General features: G+C 40.4%; 2 protein-coding genes across 2 annotated transcripts; one reads left to right on the top strand and one right to left on the bottom strand.

Moving 5' to 3' along the window:
- Window positions 1–513: 513 nt before the first annotated feature.
- LOC139330771 (pyroglutamyl-peptidase 1-like) lies at window positions 514–8,585 on the bottom strand. Its single transcript, XM_070961886.1, has 5 exons — window positions 8,406–8,585; window positions 6,816–6,868; window positions 5,562–5,678; window positions 4,000–4,232; window positions 514–3,433 (listed from the first exon to the last, which is right to left on the bottom strand). The coding sequence occupies exons 1-5, from the start codon at window positions 8,437–8,439 to the stop codon at window positions 3,238–3,240; spliced, it is 633 nt and encodes a 210-aa protein (XP_070817987.1). The 5' UTR covers window positions 8,440–8,585; the 3' UTR covers window positions 514–3,237.
- Window positions 8,586–8,980: 395 nt separating this feature from the next.
- On the top strand, window positions 8,981–13,173 carry lsm4 (LSM4 homolog, U6 small nuclear RNA and mRNA degradation associated). Its single transcript, XM_070961000.1, has 5 exons — window positions 8,981–9,118; window positions 9,672–9,713; window positions 10,381–10,479; window positions 11,314–11,494; window positions 12,514–13,173. The coding sequence occupies exons 1-5, from the start codon at window positions 9,116–9,118 to the stop codon at window positions 12,639–12,641; spliced, it is 453 nt and encodes a 150-aa protein (XP_070817101.1). The 5' UTR covers window positions 8,981–9,115; the 3' UTR covers window positions 12,642–13,173.
- Window positions 13,174–17,405: the final 4,232 nt, after the last annotated feature.

The following is a 17,405-nucleotide window of genomic DNA, read 5'->3' as shown; positions in this document are numbered from 1 at the left end:
CACTAAAGTATCAACTAAGGCAGGGCCTGCTTTATAACTTAATCTCAAGACTCTGTGGGGATCCTGTGTCATCTAGGTTTAAGAGCTTTACATTATGTTACAAGATATATATTCATGAAGAGGCTGTTTTCAAATTAAACTACCACACACTGACAAAAATGAACACCAAAAGCTAAATACTATTCAAACACAGAAGTGGCATATGCAGTCTGCTGTGTGCACTGTACTTAATGGTAACTTGAAGGCAGATGAGTACATACTGTTCATGCATGGAGTTGGGACACGTTCTGTGTGCTTAACCATGAGTGCGAATTTTAGAACAATTATTTACGACACAGTGGTTCTTCATAGTAACATGTATGATCTTTGATAGGCGTTTTATGCAGGCAACCAACTTTACATTAGCACAATTGTGTCTGACGGTTCAATTACATGCTTTTCATAGGTATAACTAGCAAGAAGTGGAAAAAAAAAAAACAGAGTTGTAATAATAAATACGAAGATGCGACCTGTAATCCTTTAATTCTCTTTATTTCAAAGCCTTTCCTTTTACAAAGCCAAGATTACTTGTTGTAACAGTGCTTTGTTAATGTCAGAAGCAGAAGACCTCAGAAGATTCTCCCTAAATTCACAATAAATCACAGAACCATACTGTTATTGTACAACAGAGCACACTGAGATAAAAAAGTACTGTTGAGGTAGCCACACATCTGACTGGACAGCATCAGTAATACATCTTTGAACTGACCCGTTGAGCATTTTTAAGGCTTTTTCATAAACATACATAAACAACAGCAAGGCACAGGAAAGAGTCAGGGTCAGAGGTCACCTCATATGTAAACTTGAGGCTTTTCACTTTTATGAGCAGACATTTTAGGGGCAGCTCCTCCATGACCCTTTCACTTCTCAGCACTCACAAAGCCACACGATAAAATATCAGCACCTACAAACTAAAACATGGCCATCATTTCAACATATTCCACGAGAGATTTTAAAACCACACAACTGAGATGCTAGTCAAATGACAAATACTAAGGCAATATTTAGGTTTCCGAGAAGTTGTCTGTTCACCTCAGTGCTCCGGGATGCTACTCTGTGGTACAGACCATGGTACTGAGAAGCAACCAAAATGACATACACTGCTAAATATAATGGACATTTACTCAAATTCAAGTTGTTTGACTCAGGTGGAAAAAAAAATGAATGAAAAGGCCATGAGACCACTACTCCTGCAACGCCAAGCACAGTGCTCAGTTAGTTTCCTAAGACTAGCTATGACAGATTAAATCTATAAACCGTGTTTCCCACAAACAAATGGTTGTGCTTCTGACACAAAGGGTGCTGAAACAGAATATAGATCAGTCAATGTTAAACATTTCTTCCAAAACTGATTAAAGCTGAAGCTGCGCTAGGCAGCACGGAAGCAGGGAAACGCTGGTGTACACACTGAAAGGGAAGACAATCCAATAGAAAAAAGCCATAAAACAGAACATTCACTCATGGGAGTGGCACCATCACAAACACAGTGACACAACCTGCTGTAGTTTGTTTTAACAGGTCAGAACAAACCAAAGCATTACTTACCTATAAAAAACATTACTTACCTATAAAACATACCTCATACATAATTATAACTACAGGGGGATCAAAATGTATATTTGCATTTCTGGAAAGCTACATATTTCATGTTAAAGTGACTGAAAATAAAAATACAAAATGCAAGCATTCACATAGCTAAAAATGCTGTCCATATTCCAGATTAAGTAAAAATTTAAAAAAAAAGAGAAAGTGCTACAGAAATAAAAGTCCAGGCCCAACTCTGACTGAACTGAGAGTCCAACTTCATCAAATCAAATCCTCAGATAAAATAAGCAGCTATATCTGATTCAATGAAGGGAACAACGGAAAGCTTTAATCAAGAAGTAACAACAAGGGCTGCAGGAAAAGAACTTGAGATTCTGCAATTTGGTCACAGTCTAAGATTTAAAAAAGTTTGTGAAGTTAGGTTCCAATAGCCATATTTACACACTACTGCCTAAAATCAGTAATAAAAATGTAATAAAAAGAAATAACTATCCAGAAATCCTGTGCAGTGTCAGTTTCTTGCCACAATACAGTGAGTAACTCATTATATTAAATGAACAAGGGAGAAAGCTCTATTTGTTCAGTTATTTAAGAATAATATCAACGGATATACAATTATGATTCACGACATGAAACTCAGTTTAATGCAATCTAACTGACGTAATAACTGCATCATTCAATATTTTCTCAAAGAATTGTGCAGCGATAATAGAATTCTAACAGACCTAAAACTAAATCAGTGGACTTGAGATCTGTAAAATAACATTGCACAGCCTGGGGCCAGATCTCAGTGGGGTGGATTTGGGGGTTTTCTGTCAGAACTGGGCCGACAAACTGGGGGAATATGAGCTGGAACCAACCCGTTCCCTGATTTAAATAACCTTTGTAAAAGAAGGCAAATTTACAACTTCTTATAAAGAAAAAGGACTCAAGAAACAATACGACATCAGGTGTGAAACAGCACAGTCAGAACAGTTAAAAGGAAATAGAAACCAGCAAACACAGTTAACTAAGAAACATTTCTACTTAAACCTTAATGTATCATGTAAATCAATCAGTTATAGACACTGAGGTGCAAATACCCACTGACTGAAACATGCTGTGACAGAGTGAAATGAAAAAAAAAAAAATTGTAGAGTACTTTCACAGTTTCCCCAAATGCGACTTCTATAACCACTTCAATAACCCTAACTCTATAAGGTGCATGAATAGAAGTCACATGTGGAGTTCAAGGCTGTAATACGCCACGTTACAGACCCTCTGCATATGAACAAATATGAGCTGCACTTTGCTTCTGTGTTTTCTTAGTGAACACAAAGTTTTTCACAGACAGTATCACAAACTGCAAATTCACAATGTTTTATGTTCCTTGGAAGTGGGACAAAAACGGATATTACAGCGTGACGGAGGGTCGTCTAGAGACCCTAATTTTACCTTCTCACATTAAAACATAACTGAATCAGGCCGAGCAAAACATCAAGCAAAAACCTAAGACAAGAGAAAAAAACACTGAAAAGATCCAATATACCAAAGTTTTCATTTGTCCAAGTAAGGACAACAATTAAAAAAAAAGAAGTTTGGCTACTTGTGGTTAAGTGCAATTTTCTTTTGTGTGGTGAAGGCTGGAGAGGCTGGTTGGCATCTGGAGGTCACTTAGTGGAAGTGCTGCTGGCAGTGGATTTTCTCCTCGGCCTGGTCCAGAAGCTCCAGCATCTCCCGGACGATGGCCTGCAGCGCGCGCCCAAGGTCTTCCCCGCTGTAAGGCTTTCCAAGAGGAGGCACGTGGATGAAGGCAGAGCGACCGTGGCTCAGGTACAGAGATGTGTAGTAGGTGAAATCACAGAGATATCTGTCAGGAAAGAGAGCATCAAACGAATGAAGGGCCTGAATGCGATACACACACAGTCATGCCAAACAGGCCCTCTGAGAAAAGGCAGTGCGCTTGCAAGAGCTCATCACTTCAACAAACTCTCAGAAGTGCCGAACCACGTCAGCAGATGCAAGATGTGAGTGTACTGAAGACTTCGTGGATGCATGCGCGGAGTCACCTGTTTCTAGTCAAGCATCGTTAACAAGGAGGAGCACTGCATGATGTGAGAGTAGCCACCGTCACCGTTGAAACAAGGCAGTTTGCTACCTTGTCTCTTCTGTTCAAATTTACAAAGATTAAAGAGATCTGACTTCCTATTAACACATAGTAAATGCTACCTAAATGCTACTCCATACTTTACATACTTTGTCTGTCATCCATTCAAACTAAATGCATCCCTCCATGCAGAGATTAAACACTGTATATAGCTGATTCACATGTTTAACAGAGTGATGTGAATGTGTTTTCATGTGTCAGTCCATGAGGAGTTGAAGCATGTGATCCAGAGGGGAAAGGTGACTGAAAAAGAAAAAGAAAGTAATTACCTTCCGGCATCCTTGGAGACGGACACAGCTACCCCCAGCCCCGAGCCCATCACTCTCTTACAGACTGATTCCATGTCAATAACTGAGTCAATACAGTCCGGGCCTCCCACAATGCAACACTGCGAATCAGGACAGAAGCTGCTGTTGTCCAAGCCCTTGTAGCCGTGATTTCTGCCACACTTTTCCAACGTGACAGTGGTGGCCATACCTGACACTCCAACATGAACTACCAGCTGGCAAAGAGAGGAAACAATAAAAGCACAAGTCAGAATCACATCTCAAGCAGCTCTCTCTGGCTTCTGTGCATGTTTCAACGGAGGTGTCTAAAAATGAACTGTGACATTTATATTTAACACTTGTGAGCTTGTGCCAGAGGCGCACTCAAGCCAGTTATCAGTTGCATACTTGTATAACTGTACTAGGGTTGGGTGGTAATCCGGTAATAAGGTATCCAGCGGTATCTAAAAATAGCAACGGTATCAGTTTCATTACCGTCATTAAAAAAAAAAAAATGCTGCACATATAGGTCTATAGGGCCTAACACAGTTGTAGCATCGTCATAACAAAAATGAAGTCCACTCCATTCAATGTATCTGGTTGAATTTTTACTTGAGAAAAAGGTGACTGTGCTAAAATTACATGCTAAAAAATGAACCTGAGCAGTTTTACAGATGTTTTAACACAGGTATGTCCAGGCACTCATATGGGCGCGTCTGGGCAGAGTACCGTTATCTCGTCCAAGCACACGGAGAAACTCCTCTTCCTCACTTTTTCAGCCTTTTTTCTGCTTGCTATTGTTCTGCAAATAAAACAGTGAAATAACACTTCGGGCTGCTCAGCAGAGTCCTCTGTGAGCCCTCTGCTCATTCATGAGACGGAGCGGTGAAACTAACTGCGTGGTTACGCCGGTCAATAGCTCAGCGACCCGCCCACATTCACCATAGAAACACCAATGACGATCCAGAAAAAAGTAACCCCAGAGATAGGTTATTGCATGAAGAGCGCTCCCTCCACTCTAGAAACCCCCTCCTTTTTATTTAAACAAGCAGGACCTTCGTGATTGATCTCAAACTAACACAGAGTCATAGGAGGAGACATTAGCAGTGTTTTTTTCAGGCTGAAAAACAACTTTTGACCACAAAACAGCAAAGGTAAGACATACTTTATGATTAAGCGAAGTTTTTTTCTGCTACTCTTTGGCTGTTAGCTCGCCGAGTTTTCGTCGCACAGTGAGGAGGCAGACATCCTCGTCATCATCAGACTCTGTGCTCTCATATGATACCGGGCTTTTGTGGTTTGCGTATAGTGGTGAAATCATCAGATGCGGTACCGCTGACATGCGCTATTTTTGTGTTTTCGTTACATGCGCATATAATTTCTTGGGTATGAATTATGTTTTGTTTGGGTGGCAATGCTTGGTAGAGCATTGTATATCAGATCCAGTTAGAACTTACACTGAAACCTGCAGCAGTACAAATAGGCCTAACCTGAAACTAAGGCAGACAAGAGTTTCTGTAAAAAAGCAGAATAATATGGATAAATACACCATGTTCTCCCCTTACCAGTGGACGATACTGCTTCCATAATGAAGGAACCAAACTCTGGACCGTCTGATACTCTACAGGAACCTCGGACACATGCAAGTCCACTTCACTGCCCAGTCCGAGCTTCTTCAGTTCCTGTCAGGACAAACAAAAACATTAAAGCTAAAACCCTTATTTGCATTTTAAAATAGCATTTGCCATTTGCTAGATGCTTTTATCTTGAGCATGTTACACTAATGAAGGCTAGCACAGCTTGAGCCTGAGGTCTCAGTGGGAACTAAAATCTCACTGAATACAGTTTGTTAAGCTGAAATTAAGGCGAGTCTGATAGGCAAGCACGCGTCACTGACAAGCTCCAAAATCAACCATTTCTAAATCAGAAAAAAGGTTTAGCCCAAAATATTTTTAAGATATCCTGGAGAGAGGCGGTACAATGACTGCAGCACTGTACTCAAAAACAAGTTAGCTGAAGAAAACAGACCCATACAGTATGCGACAATAATCTCAACTCAAAGAGTCCACGTTCTGGATTTTTTTGTGCTTTAAACAGCATCTTACAGGTTTACGTTGAGTAAAGTCATATTAACCGCCCACTGACAGCAAATCTTTGGGCAAAACATTCTCTAAGGCTTTGTCAGTTTTAGGGTGCTAGAGCAAAAAATACATTATTTTAAAATGACGAAGTTTGACTGCAATATTCAACCGTCTTCATAAATAAAACAAGTACAAAAAAAACATGAAACAAAAGATCCAATCATACATATTGTAAGTAAGACAAATCTGTGTCAGAGTCGCTGCCAGTGGACCAACACCTCCCCCAGTCTCCCTGCAGGACAAATATCCCTGGACACTGACCCCCACTTGTATTGAAAAGAGGCTTGCTTGACCACGTCTGTGACCCCGCCACAAAGCGACCTTTTGTTTGCTTTTAATATCCCTATCAAGTCCGTCTAGACACCCTGACAACCAGCGTCATCCCCCACATGCAGCGTCCCCAGACAGCCTCACCACTGCACAGTGGGAAGCTGGCCGGCAACTATCAGAGCATCATGTGACCGCCACAAGAACAGTGTCAACATGAGCTAGAAATTGTTTGTTGACAGAAAATATTTACTGAAGAAATTGAAATTTTATCTAATTAAAACATATCAATTATAACAGCCTTATCTTAATCTAAGATCCTCATGCTGGTTTCTGTTTGATTTATGTTAACACCACCGGTACAGGAAATGAATATGGGCATTAAAACATCAGTAGAGGGGTAAAACACACCTGTACTGCTACCCAGCTAGCGTTGACCGTGTGCTCTCCAAATGGCCCAAAACCTGCAAAACATACATGTTATTTTGGTTGCTATATAACGTTACATTATGTCAGCATTTATGGAGTCTGTTCGGTTTCTTCATAGAGTGGCTAAACATTGTATTTTCACAAACAGAAGTGATGAAACCATGTTGTGTTTATTCTTCCAATATGGACAGAATGCAATGTTACCTCTGGTGGGATTACTCTCTGAATAAAAAAATGTAAAAAGCAAATGTAAATGCATTTGCAGAAGCACATATGTGATTGTAGTTTAATTTCCAAAAGGCTATGTTTGATTTTAGAGATCTTTCTGTTGTAATAAAGCATGAATAAGGCCTGCTTTGTGTTCTGGCTTGAACATGAGCGCTTACCGTGTCATTTGACTTGCAGTTCAAACTGATTGTTTTGGGTTTTCGGTCTTCAGAAGCAGCAGGCTCCTTGAATTACCAAAGTAAAATCAATCTGGCACTAAAAATCTGTCCATGCATCCCAACAGCAGCCCATGGATATTCACTCAGGCTTGTTTATGTAAGGATCTATAACTGATCCCCTTCCACCATCCTTCCAAGGGTCAGTGAGTCCCTGGGGATTGGGTGGAGGGGGGATCAGTCTGTCTGACAGGCTGCTGAAAAGGAGCAGAGTGAGGGGCCAGCAGCTGCCAGCCAGCCGCTATTGTGAAGCCGCTGTTCCCAGGCAATCTCCACATCTATCAGCTGGGACTGGGAGCTCCTGCACCCCTTTGTGTCTGGAAACACCAAGTCACTGCTTCTGCTAACCTCCACACATTTAAAGGTTCAACACTGCAATTGTAATATGATATCGACACTGGAACACAATCACTGGTTGGTTATTGATTATCATGCTACTTTGCTCTGTGAAATGACTGGTCCATGTCTGGAGAGAGGTTGTGACACTCACAATAAAAGTTGAAACTGTTTTCACTGTTACCACAAGAGCCCAGACTAGATCACTCTACACACATCCTACAAAATACCAATTTCATAGATGTGAGAGGCATGTTCTCTGTCATTTACTGTTGCTCTGTGTGCCGTTTATTATGTCTGCAACACATATCAACTATATAATTAATAATACATAACAATAACCATAACCTAATGTCTATTGCATCTATGATTGCAGACCACATCTTTATCATTGAGAACAGCATGACTGCAAAATCTGCAGACATCATATTTCTAGTGAGTGATGTTGGATATTTATTTTTGCTTAAATAACCTTACTTTACCGTACAGTGTTCGGTGTGGCCTTTCAAGACAGACAGGAAACGACAACAATAAGATCATTTCACCTCGCTTGTCAGTAGCCTAAAATTCTATCAGGAATAACTTCATACGACTTACATGTTGTTGTTATTATTATGACTACAAGCAAATCGTTTCCTCCAGCTGTCTGCGACTGCGGCGGTGAGAGGCAGTTAACAGCCCGACGCCATTAACGTGAGAGCAGCTGTCATCCCTACAACTTTTCCTACACTTCACCCTGCTGTTGAGTCTCTCGACAAGAAACGACAACAATAGTCGGAGAAAGAAGACAAACCTGTAACGACCACAGTCCGTTTACTGTTATCCATCTCCCGTCCTAATACTGAGGGCCCGTTGTTTTGTTTTTTTTTGTTTGTTTTATCCGGTCTTTAGTTCTGAACCAGGACCGTGAAGTCAGTCAGGACACTCCGCAGCTGACGGCTCCTTCTGCCAGACACAGATAAAACCGGTCCTCCTCGCAGCACGCTCCACCGAGGCGTGACGTGATTACGTCAGCAAAGGCGCTGATTTGTCATGAGGCCTCAAAATCGACATAATAAGCGAATGATTAAATACGTATAGTGCACAATAAATAAAAAATATTCAAATAGATAACTACATCTAAATTTCGCCAAAAATGAATTAAAAAATAAATGGCCAATTGGGAAAAAATAAATGGCCAATTGGGAAAAAATGACAGGACAGTACAAGTTTTTTCTGCTTTATTAAATTGTTTTTGTTTATTGTGGTAATAATCTATTTCCTTATTAAATACTGTATTCCCTTTTTTATTTATATTGTATTTATTGATGGATATTATATAGAAATGTTTCACAATGAGTGTTGTTGACTGTAGATGGCAGCATCTTAGAAAGCAGCCATAATTAGTCGTCGCAACGAAGAAGAAGAAGAAGAAGAAGAAGAAGAAGAAGAAGAAGAAGAATCGTGTCAGTGAAGGGTCAAGACGGAAAGTGTGACACAATATCAAGAAGAGATACTGTCACAATGGTACGTATTTTACTGTAGTGTTCAGAGATAACGCTGACAGCTGTCTTAGATTTTCGGTAGCACGCCTGCTAAGTGCGTTAGCCGCACTGTAGTGTTGGTCACAATGATGCTCGCTATGCTAGCTAAGTTAAGTTAGCGTTAGCTGTTTTCGCTAAACTAAACATCTTTGCCGCATAGTGTTATTTTGAAATGCACGCAGGCCTAACATGCAGCTACAGAAAACTTGTCTGTCGTGTTTAAGTGGTGATACAAGTATCGTGTGTATTGTATTTATCTTCAAACTGGGAGCTTGTCGTTGCCTTGCATAGCGGCAAGTAGGGATAGTTAGCGTGGCGCTATGAGTAGCGTTACAAAGGAGAAACCTAGAAACCTAAAAGAAATTCAAATATTTGAACATACATAACGTTGCTATAGGAGTTATGAAGCTGACAATTGGATGTTAATAACTTCGTTCCTCACACGCAGTCCTGGCAGTCAAGATTACCAATTTAACCAAATAATGTTGATGGCAGGTGAATTCCTACGCGTGACCTGTTTTTCCTTTATTTTACAGCTTCCACTATCTCTGTTGAAGACTGCCCAGAACCATCCTATGGTGAGGAGATCATTTCTGCTGCCAAAGAGCTTGTGTTATTAGTAGCACTGTAGATGAGCAGCTACTTGATGTGTTTTAATGTCTATTATATGTACATTAAATGGTTAATGAAAAAATGATACTTCAGCTGTTAAACCGTTCAGTGTTGTTAGTAAAGTGTATTTCAGGATGACGGATCAGAAAATGATTTTGTAAAATTGCTTACAGACTAAAAGCAGTCAAACTCTGTAATGCAAATAACTTAGTCTGTGAGTAGTACATGTAAATATTTGTACTGTTTTTAGTCTGTCACCCAATAAATTTGGAGTTTAAGAACGACCTGTAAGCAGTGACTCAGGTTTGGTCTGCTTCCTTTGTCATTTCACTGTACTGTCTGTTGTATCATGGTCTATGTGGTGCTGCGGTTGCTGTTTCCTACTGGCTATTTTATTTTCAGGTTAAATTAGTCCAATATATTTGGATAAACTACATCCAACCTTGATCATCTTGTTTTTGTTTCTGGTTGTTTTGTCACTTGCAATCTGTGTTGCCTGTAATTGCAGTGTCTTGATTTTGGGGGGGGTTACACTGTGAGAAAACGTATGCTCTATTTTCAGCCTTCCATCTTGCGTTGTGTCATCAGTCCACTAAAGCAGTCGGTTGTTTGTTGTGCTCTTTCTCTCCTCAGCTGGTGGAGCTGAAGAATGGAGAGACATACAACGGCCACTTGGTCAGCTGTGACAACTGGATGAACATCAACTTGAGAGAAGTCATCTGCACCTCAAGGGTAAAGCTAAGCTGCGCTCTCATTTCTCTGCAGTCACTAATACTTTACATACGGTGCTTCCAGCAGTGAGAAAGGAAAAGTAGACATCTCTACAACCCAGTGCGAGCACATGGCTTCAGCTGTCATATGTGTCAGTATTGTCTGCAGAGTCTGCTGGTAGATAAGATGAATCACTCTGAAAATGTAACATGTAACAAGAAAAGACTGGCCAATAAGCACAGAGGCTTTTAACAATCTCTGCATAGCACACATGTTTAAGATTGTGTGTGTGTGTGTGTGTGTGTGTGTGTGTGTGTGTGTGTGTGTGTGTGTGTGTGCGTGTGTGCGTGTGTGCGTGTGTGCGTGTGTGCGTGCGTGCGTGCGTGCGTGCGTGCGTGCGTGTTCCTTTCTTTTTTTTTGTCCAGAACTTTTTGGTTTTTTCTTTTTTGACCTACTTACTTTCCTTAGTTTTATACAGCCACTCGGTGCTTAATTTCCCGTGTCATCGTTTAATACAGTTGAACACTTTACTAGCGAACATGCTGCTATGGCTGCAACTAACAATTATTTTTATTCTGACTTAAACCTAATTTTAATGTGCTGTCTTAATTAATCAGAGTCTGCAAAATGTTGAAGTCCAGACCAGAGGTATTCCTGTTCAAAACATTTGAAAAATAGCGTCCCTTTGCATTGGATTTGCAACGGTGATCACTTACACCTCTGTTCATTGATTACTTAATAATCCAGCAGTTAGTTGAGAACTTGGTCTGGTTTTTAAATGGTGTGTTAATGTGTGAGTATTTGTATTTGTAAGAACCTCATAATTTTGACGCCCCTCCCCGTCCCTTCTAACAGGATGGAGATAAGTTCTGGAGGATGCCTGAGTGCTACATCAGAGGAAGCACCATCAAGTATCTGCGAATCCCAGACGAGATCATCGACATGGTGAAGGAGGAGGTGGTGTCAAAGGGCCGTGGGCGTGGAGGCACTCAGCAGAACAAGCAGCAGGGCAAAGGAAGAGGAGGACCGGGGCGAGGTGAGCTGAAACACTCCCTGCTGATCAGATGGACTGTAGACTGCTGTCTTAACATGAATGCTGGCAAATGTTGGTCATTTTCTAAGTTCTCTGCTGATAAAGTCCACATACTCTTTGGAACATTGAGGCTTTTGCACACAACATTTCCAAATAAAATGTTAAAATGCCTATATTTCTGTCATCAATGTAAGGTGTAAACCATGTAACTCTGGAGATTTGTAACTGCAGTTGAAGAATTATCTTCTATGTAATTAACCCAGGAATCCTCATTTAAAGGTTTCAGAACAAATCATAGAGAGATAAAGACAGAGATACAAGATATTTTTCTTCATTTCTGAGATGTCGGAGATGTGAGCTATTTTATATCACAGTAGTGATGGACTTCCCATTGGACTGCATCTCCACTCAGTGGGTGTCTGTCGTCTTTTCTACTTCCATATTTTGAGGCTGTCAAATTGAAGAATAGTTTTATACTAGATAAGATTGTGTGAAAGACATATTTAGCCAATAAAATCCTCAAGAAAATGTTAAAAAAAATGTTTTCCTACCGCAACCTCCAAACATTGGCTATTGCTTAGTCCTGATGTAATTTACTTGCTTGTCTCGGAACGTCCGTTCTAAGAAAAAGTTACAGTGCAGGCAGAGGTCAAGCTTTGAAAATGTCACTAAGCAAGGTTTCATTTCCTGCGGGTATTTTGAATGCGCACAAGGTGGCTTAGTTTAACAGGCTGGCTTTGTTGCATTTCTTTGTATATGCATCACAAAGAAACCGTCAGAAGAAAATTTGTACCTTCTTGTCGTTGGAAAGTAGAATAGTGGCACATCAGTAACAAGCAAAATAATATGTATATACTGTATATAATATCTATATATCATATAAATGTATGAGTAATTTATAAGTCATAAAAATATTTATTTACTATATATTTTTTATATTTATTTATTTCACAAAATGTGGCAAACTGTAAGTGATAATACCTTTTATACACCTCCTGCTCTCTTGTTATTTCTCGCTGCAGGTCTGTTTGGCGGCCGCGGCAGAGGAATGACCGGCCCTGGTCGGGGCCAACAGCAGCAGCAGACGCAGCAGACGCAGCAACAGGATAAGAAACTGGGCAAACCACAGGGAATGAAGAACCAGCACTGACAGACAACGTATCACCTACAGCACATACTCAGAGCAATTACTCCTCTAGTACATGAAGATAAAATTAACTCTCTGGTATTTTCTTCTGCTGATGTTTGTCAAGACTGACCATCACACTGACAGACGTTAAGAGAAGCTGTGCTTTTGCACTGAATTTTGTTTTTTTTAGCATTTGTAGGTTGCTTTTTGTAATTATGACTATAAACCAGTGTATCAGTCACAGCTGACAGATTTCGTCTTTAGTATCAGTTTATAATGTGTATCATCACACTGGAATGAGCTTTTTGTTTGCCCTCTTTCTCTGGTAGTTTTCATGATAAAGAGACTGCCCTGCCCCAACTTCTGTTGCATGAATATTTTTGAACTTGCTCTTTATTTTTGTGATGTCTGTGACTTTCTGTGGTTTGCAACCTTTTCGTTTTGTCAGCTGATCACAGCTGTAAAGTCGGGGGATGAGGATTCAGCTCTGAAAACTAACACTTTTGGTACATTTGTAAGATGACACATTATGATCATTACGATTTCCAGCAAGGGGAAAAAAAAAAAAAAAGCTTCTCGTTTTAAGTCTGACATGAATAAGTCCTAGTCTGTCTTGCTGGTTGGGTTTCATTTTATTTTTGTAACAAAAGACAGTGTTGTAATTTATTTACACAAGAATAAAACATCTTTTGTTAAAAGGTTTGTTTTGAACAGTTCACCTGTCTAAAGATGCTGCTGCTCTCTTTGTCAAAAAGACCTGAAATCAAATGCTGCTGCACTAAGTGTGTCCCTTCAATTACATAGAGATTATAATCATTGATTCATGTCCAGGATTTGCTCCTTTTATGTTGCCAAAAAAGCACAACTGGGATGAGTGGGAAAAGGTGCTTGTGGTCGCTATGCTGTCTAATAAGGACAAATGTTAAATCTCATGGAAGAGTTCATGAAAGTATCACCAGTTCTTTGCTCACATAAAGGAGTTCATATGAATGGGACCAACATTAGATGAATAATTATTTTGGTGGCATCAATCATACACATTGTTCGATGACATAAACCAGTAAACCTGATGAAAGGTTGAACTGGATGATCAGAATCTCATTCCTCACTCAGTAAAAAGAACAAGATTGAGACAGTTATGAAAAGCTGAACAGACAAACTGACCATAATATCCATAAATCATTTATTGATTAGTTCATGCAGATATAAACATTTCAAAATTTAGTAATTAATCCTTTACTCCCAAACATGCATAAGAATGTTTACTGGTTGCAGATGTAGAACTATGAACCTTGCAACACACATTATTATTGACACTTAAAAAAAAAGTTGTTTCATTATTAACATTGTAAGACTTGAAAGGCTTAAAGAGTTGTCTTGCTTCACATTTCCTGATGGTGTATCTTCTGAAGCTAGAGGAGTACATCCATGTCCAGGCCTTCAAACCTCCCTGTAGTCACGCACGGGTGATGTCACAGACTAAGGCCATGATATGAGTCTTAAGCCTCAAATGAGACCAGACCGAACAAACAAACATAAATCAGATAAAGTGAAGACATTAAATGAACTCTGCAGTCATTCCACACAATCCCTTCAGCTGTTTGATCATTTTGTTCAATGTGATTTCAGAGTGTTATGACTTCTTGTTTCTCTCCTGTGACATCAGGCTAGTGGCCCACTAATGTGTGGCCAAACACAAGTGAACCATAGATCTTCTTTGGACGTGGATGATTTTATCCTGGGTGCTGCTGACCCACCCTCCTCCCTTAATCTTCTGCCCCCAGCCCCAAACACTGCTTCAGTGGCATTTCCTTGGCTTCAATCTGTGCTGTCATTCCAGACCCTGCCATTTCCAACCTGTCCAGCAGGCGTCACTAGAGAGCTTTTCTGCCTCAGCCATCATCCAAACATCCACAGTTAGCCAACCATTAGTCTGCCTCGTCTGCCCTCACAGCCCCAGTGACCACTTGTTTGGACTGATAATATTGTTGCCAATCTTTTGCTTTCCGGTTGACTAAGTTAAGAATGTTTTTTGTCATCCTACTCCCCCATATTGTCTTCATTAAGACTCCATCTCCATGTTTTGATGAGTGGGTCCCTCTTTGGTTTGTATCTTATTCTCTACTATCAGGACACATGAGGACACACATATACCCACATGCAGATGACATAATACACATTTTCACTGACTGCAGATTTTGAATTTTTCTTATAAAACTGTACTCGACTTGTTCAAGACTACTCATTTTTCTCAGAATATAACAACTTAATTTTTATCCCCAACAGTGGCACTAATACGCTGTCTTATATTTCCTTAGATTTATGCACATAACTACATTGATTGTGCATTGGACTGTGAATGCTCACATTGCCCATGTGCTGTACTGTTGCTGAGCACAACCAGTGTAGACAATGATGCAGCACTGCAGCTGTGCTGTTGACACGCTGCTGTTGACGACAAGTGTTGAACAAATCTGAAATGTATTTATACCAGATTGCAGGATGACATTTTCACTGTATGCCAACAATGACCAGATGAAACAACTTCACTCAATCTGTAGTTTAGATGTGTTGTATCATAGCTGAAAAACCCAATCTGGATATGTACAGTTAATTTAGAGGAAAAAAAAAGATAACATTGGGAAAGGGGATTGGGAGAGATAGAACATGACAACTGGAAGAAGAACTGCAGTAAAGAAGAAGACTAGAGGGCAGAATAACCTTTAAAATTTAATTAAATTCAAGACGAACGCTTTGCAAAAGCAACTGAATTGCCAAAAGGTCCATTTTAATGGCACTGAAATGAAACAGCAGGATATGTTGAGTTCATGTGGGGGGAATGTGGGGAATATTTTCCTCCCAAAATGCATGCATGCATGCATAATAACCAAGATGGCATTTGTGAGGGAGGAAAATAACACTATTTTCCACCGCCTCTGAAGTCAGTGCTCAAGGAGCATGCTAAATCATATCATCTCATTGCTAGGCTGAATTGTCAACCATGCTAAAAGGCTTGGACTGTGTGTGTGTGTGTGTGTGTGTGTGTGTGTGTGTGTGTGTGTGTGTGTGTGTGTGTGTGTGTGTGTGTGTGTGTGTGTGTGTGTGTGTGTGTGTTGGGGGTGTGGGTGCTAATCTCAGTGCTGGGCTATTGAGTTCTCCTCCTCTTCTTTACCACCCACACATCTCTTCCATACACAGCCACACAACACCACAGTCTCCAGCCAATCACTACCTCTCTTCCTTTCAACTGCTTTTACCTGCGTCACTCTGCATGTGTTGCCATGGCGATCACTGATGCTCCCCCTACACTTTGTCTCTCTGCCTCTTTCAGCATGAGGATGAAACCGACTTGCGGCTGATGATGCAGGCAAGCTGCAGACGTCATCACTTCCCTTGGGAGGAAGGCCTATTTTTACCACTGGGCACAAAGTATACCAAGCTGCCCAACATATTTATGGAACCGCATCTAATCCCAGCCTGCCAGGAAAACATCTCCCCCCACGCTCTGCATCTCTCTCTCTCTCTCTCTCTTCATTCATCTCACAGAAACGCTGTTCCTTCCAAGGCACATTTTTACCCCTTGAATTGAGATGACAGCACTTGCGAAGGTTTTGAAAAATGTTGTTTAAGTATCTGAACTGTTTTATCTGTGATACTGTTTTAATCAACAAAGGCAGATTCCACACACATACTCAGCCTCCACAGGGAGGTCTGGGGTCAGTGGTCACAGTCACCAAAGGTGCAGCAATGCCAGAACTGAGGTTCACTGTGTTTCTTGAGGGGCATTTTAGCCAGGGACAGACAACAGTGAAGGAAGTCAGCATGACATCGCCCACAGGTTTCTGACTGGTCATTTTGAAACCAGGAAATAGTGTTATCTGTGGGAGGCAGAACTCCCATAAGGAAGCAAAAAAAAAAAAAGTGGAGCAATAAAAATGTACAAAGCGATTGGGTCAAAGCATCAATCAAAGCATCTGCAGACTTATCTTTGGCCATATAATGTGTGTTTACAATGTTGATAAGTGTGTTGATGCTTTGCCTTCTTTCCAAAGTGGACAAAAATTCACTGTGTTATCTGATACAGGCCTATATATCATATCATATCATATCATATCATATCATATCATATCATATCATACTTCACTTTTAATTTTTTATTATCCCGATAACAGTAACATGTTGATCTTGATGAGTAATTCTCTTCAACAGATGTTAGAGACAAAGTCTACAACCAAACTCATGTTGACAAATGCTGGTTAATGTTCAGTCAGCTGTGTGGTTGCATTGAATATGGTAAAAAAGGCGAGATAAGGAATTTACCATGATAAAGGTCACATCCAGGCCACCTTATCACAAGGTCTGTCAAGCTTTTGTGAGCAGTACTTTGAAATGAGCAACACATGGGTGATGCCAGGGAATCATAGATGGGGAGGTTAAAATTTCCTGGATCTTCATTGGACAAAGTAAGGTTCCTATGGCTCCTATATTCCTTCCATTCTCTCTGCTTTAGTTTCACAGGCATACAGTGACGGAAACAAGCAATGCTGCTTGGACATGAGACACAGACCGGCAGTTCCTGAAATACCATAATGTGAAAAATATCAATAACTTGATTTTTGGTATCGCAGAATATAAGTTACTTTGTGATATTAGGGGCTAAATTAGAACTAAGATAAAAGACGACTGAATGTGAGTGTGACCATGAACATCCAGCCAAATCCATGCATGGCTCCGACTAATTCCTGAGAGATGACTCTTCCCCCTTTCAACAGGACACAGACTGAA

Source organism: Chaetodon trifascialis, chromosome 4, assembly GCF_039877785.1.
Source record: "Chaetodon trifascialis isolate fChaTrf1 chromosome 4, fChaTrf1.hap1, whole genome shotgun sequence".
Lineage (NCBI taxonomy): Eukaryota > Metazoa > Chordata > Actinopteri > Chaetodontiformes > Chaetodontidae > Chaetodon > Chaetodon trifascialis.
Note: the sequence above shows the minus strand (reverse complement) of the source record. Positions and strands in the feature narration are given on the sequence as shown.

What these genes read in the sequence shown, in the direction of transcription:
- LOC139330771 (XM_070961886.1), bottom strand. Translation starts at nt 8,439, where the DNA reads ATGGATAACAGTAAACGGACTGTGGTCGTTACAG. An exon ending in GGAAGCAGTATCGTCCACTG is followed by an intron (nt 4,233 to 5,561) that starts GTAAGGGGAGAA and finishes TCTCTTTGCCAG; the next exon opens with CTGGTAGTTCATGTTGGAGT. An exon ending in GTCTCCAAGGATGCCGGAAG is followed by an intron (nt 3,434 to 3,999) that starts GTAATTACTTTC and finishes CTTTCCTGACAG; the next exon opens with ATATCTCTGTGATTTCACCT.
- lsm4 (XM_070961000.1), top strand. An exon ending in AAGTCATCTGCACCTCAAGG is followed by an intron (nt 10,480 to 11,313) that starts GTAAAGCTAAGC and finishes CCCTTCTAACAG; the next exon opens with GATGGAGATAAGTTCTGGAG. An exon ending in AAGAGGAGGACCGGGGCGAG is followed by an intron (nt 11,495 to 12,513) that starts GTGAGCTGAAAC and finishes TTCTCGCTGCAG; the next exon opens with GTCTGTTTGGCGGCCGCGGC.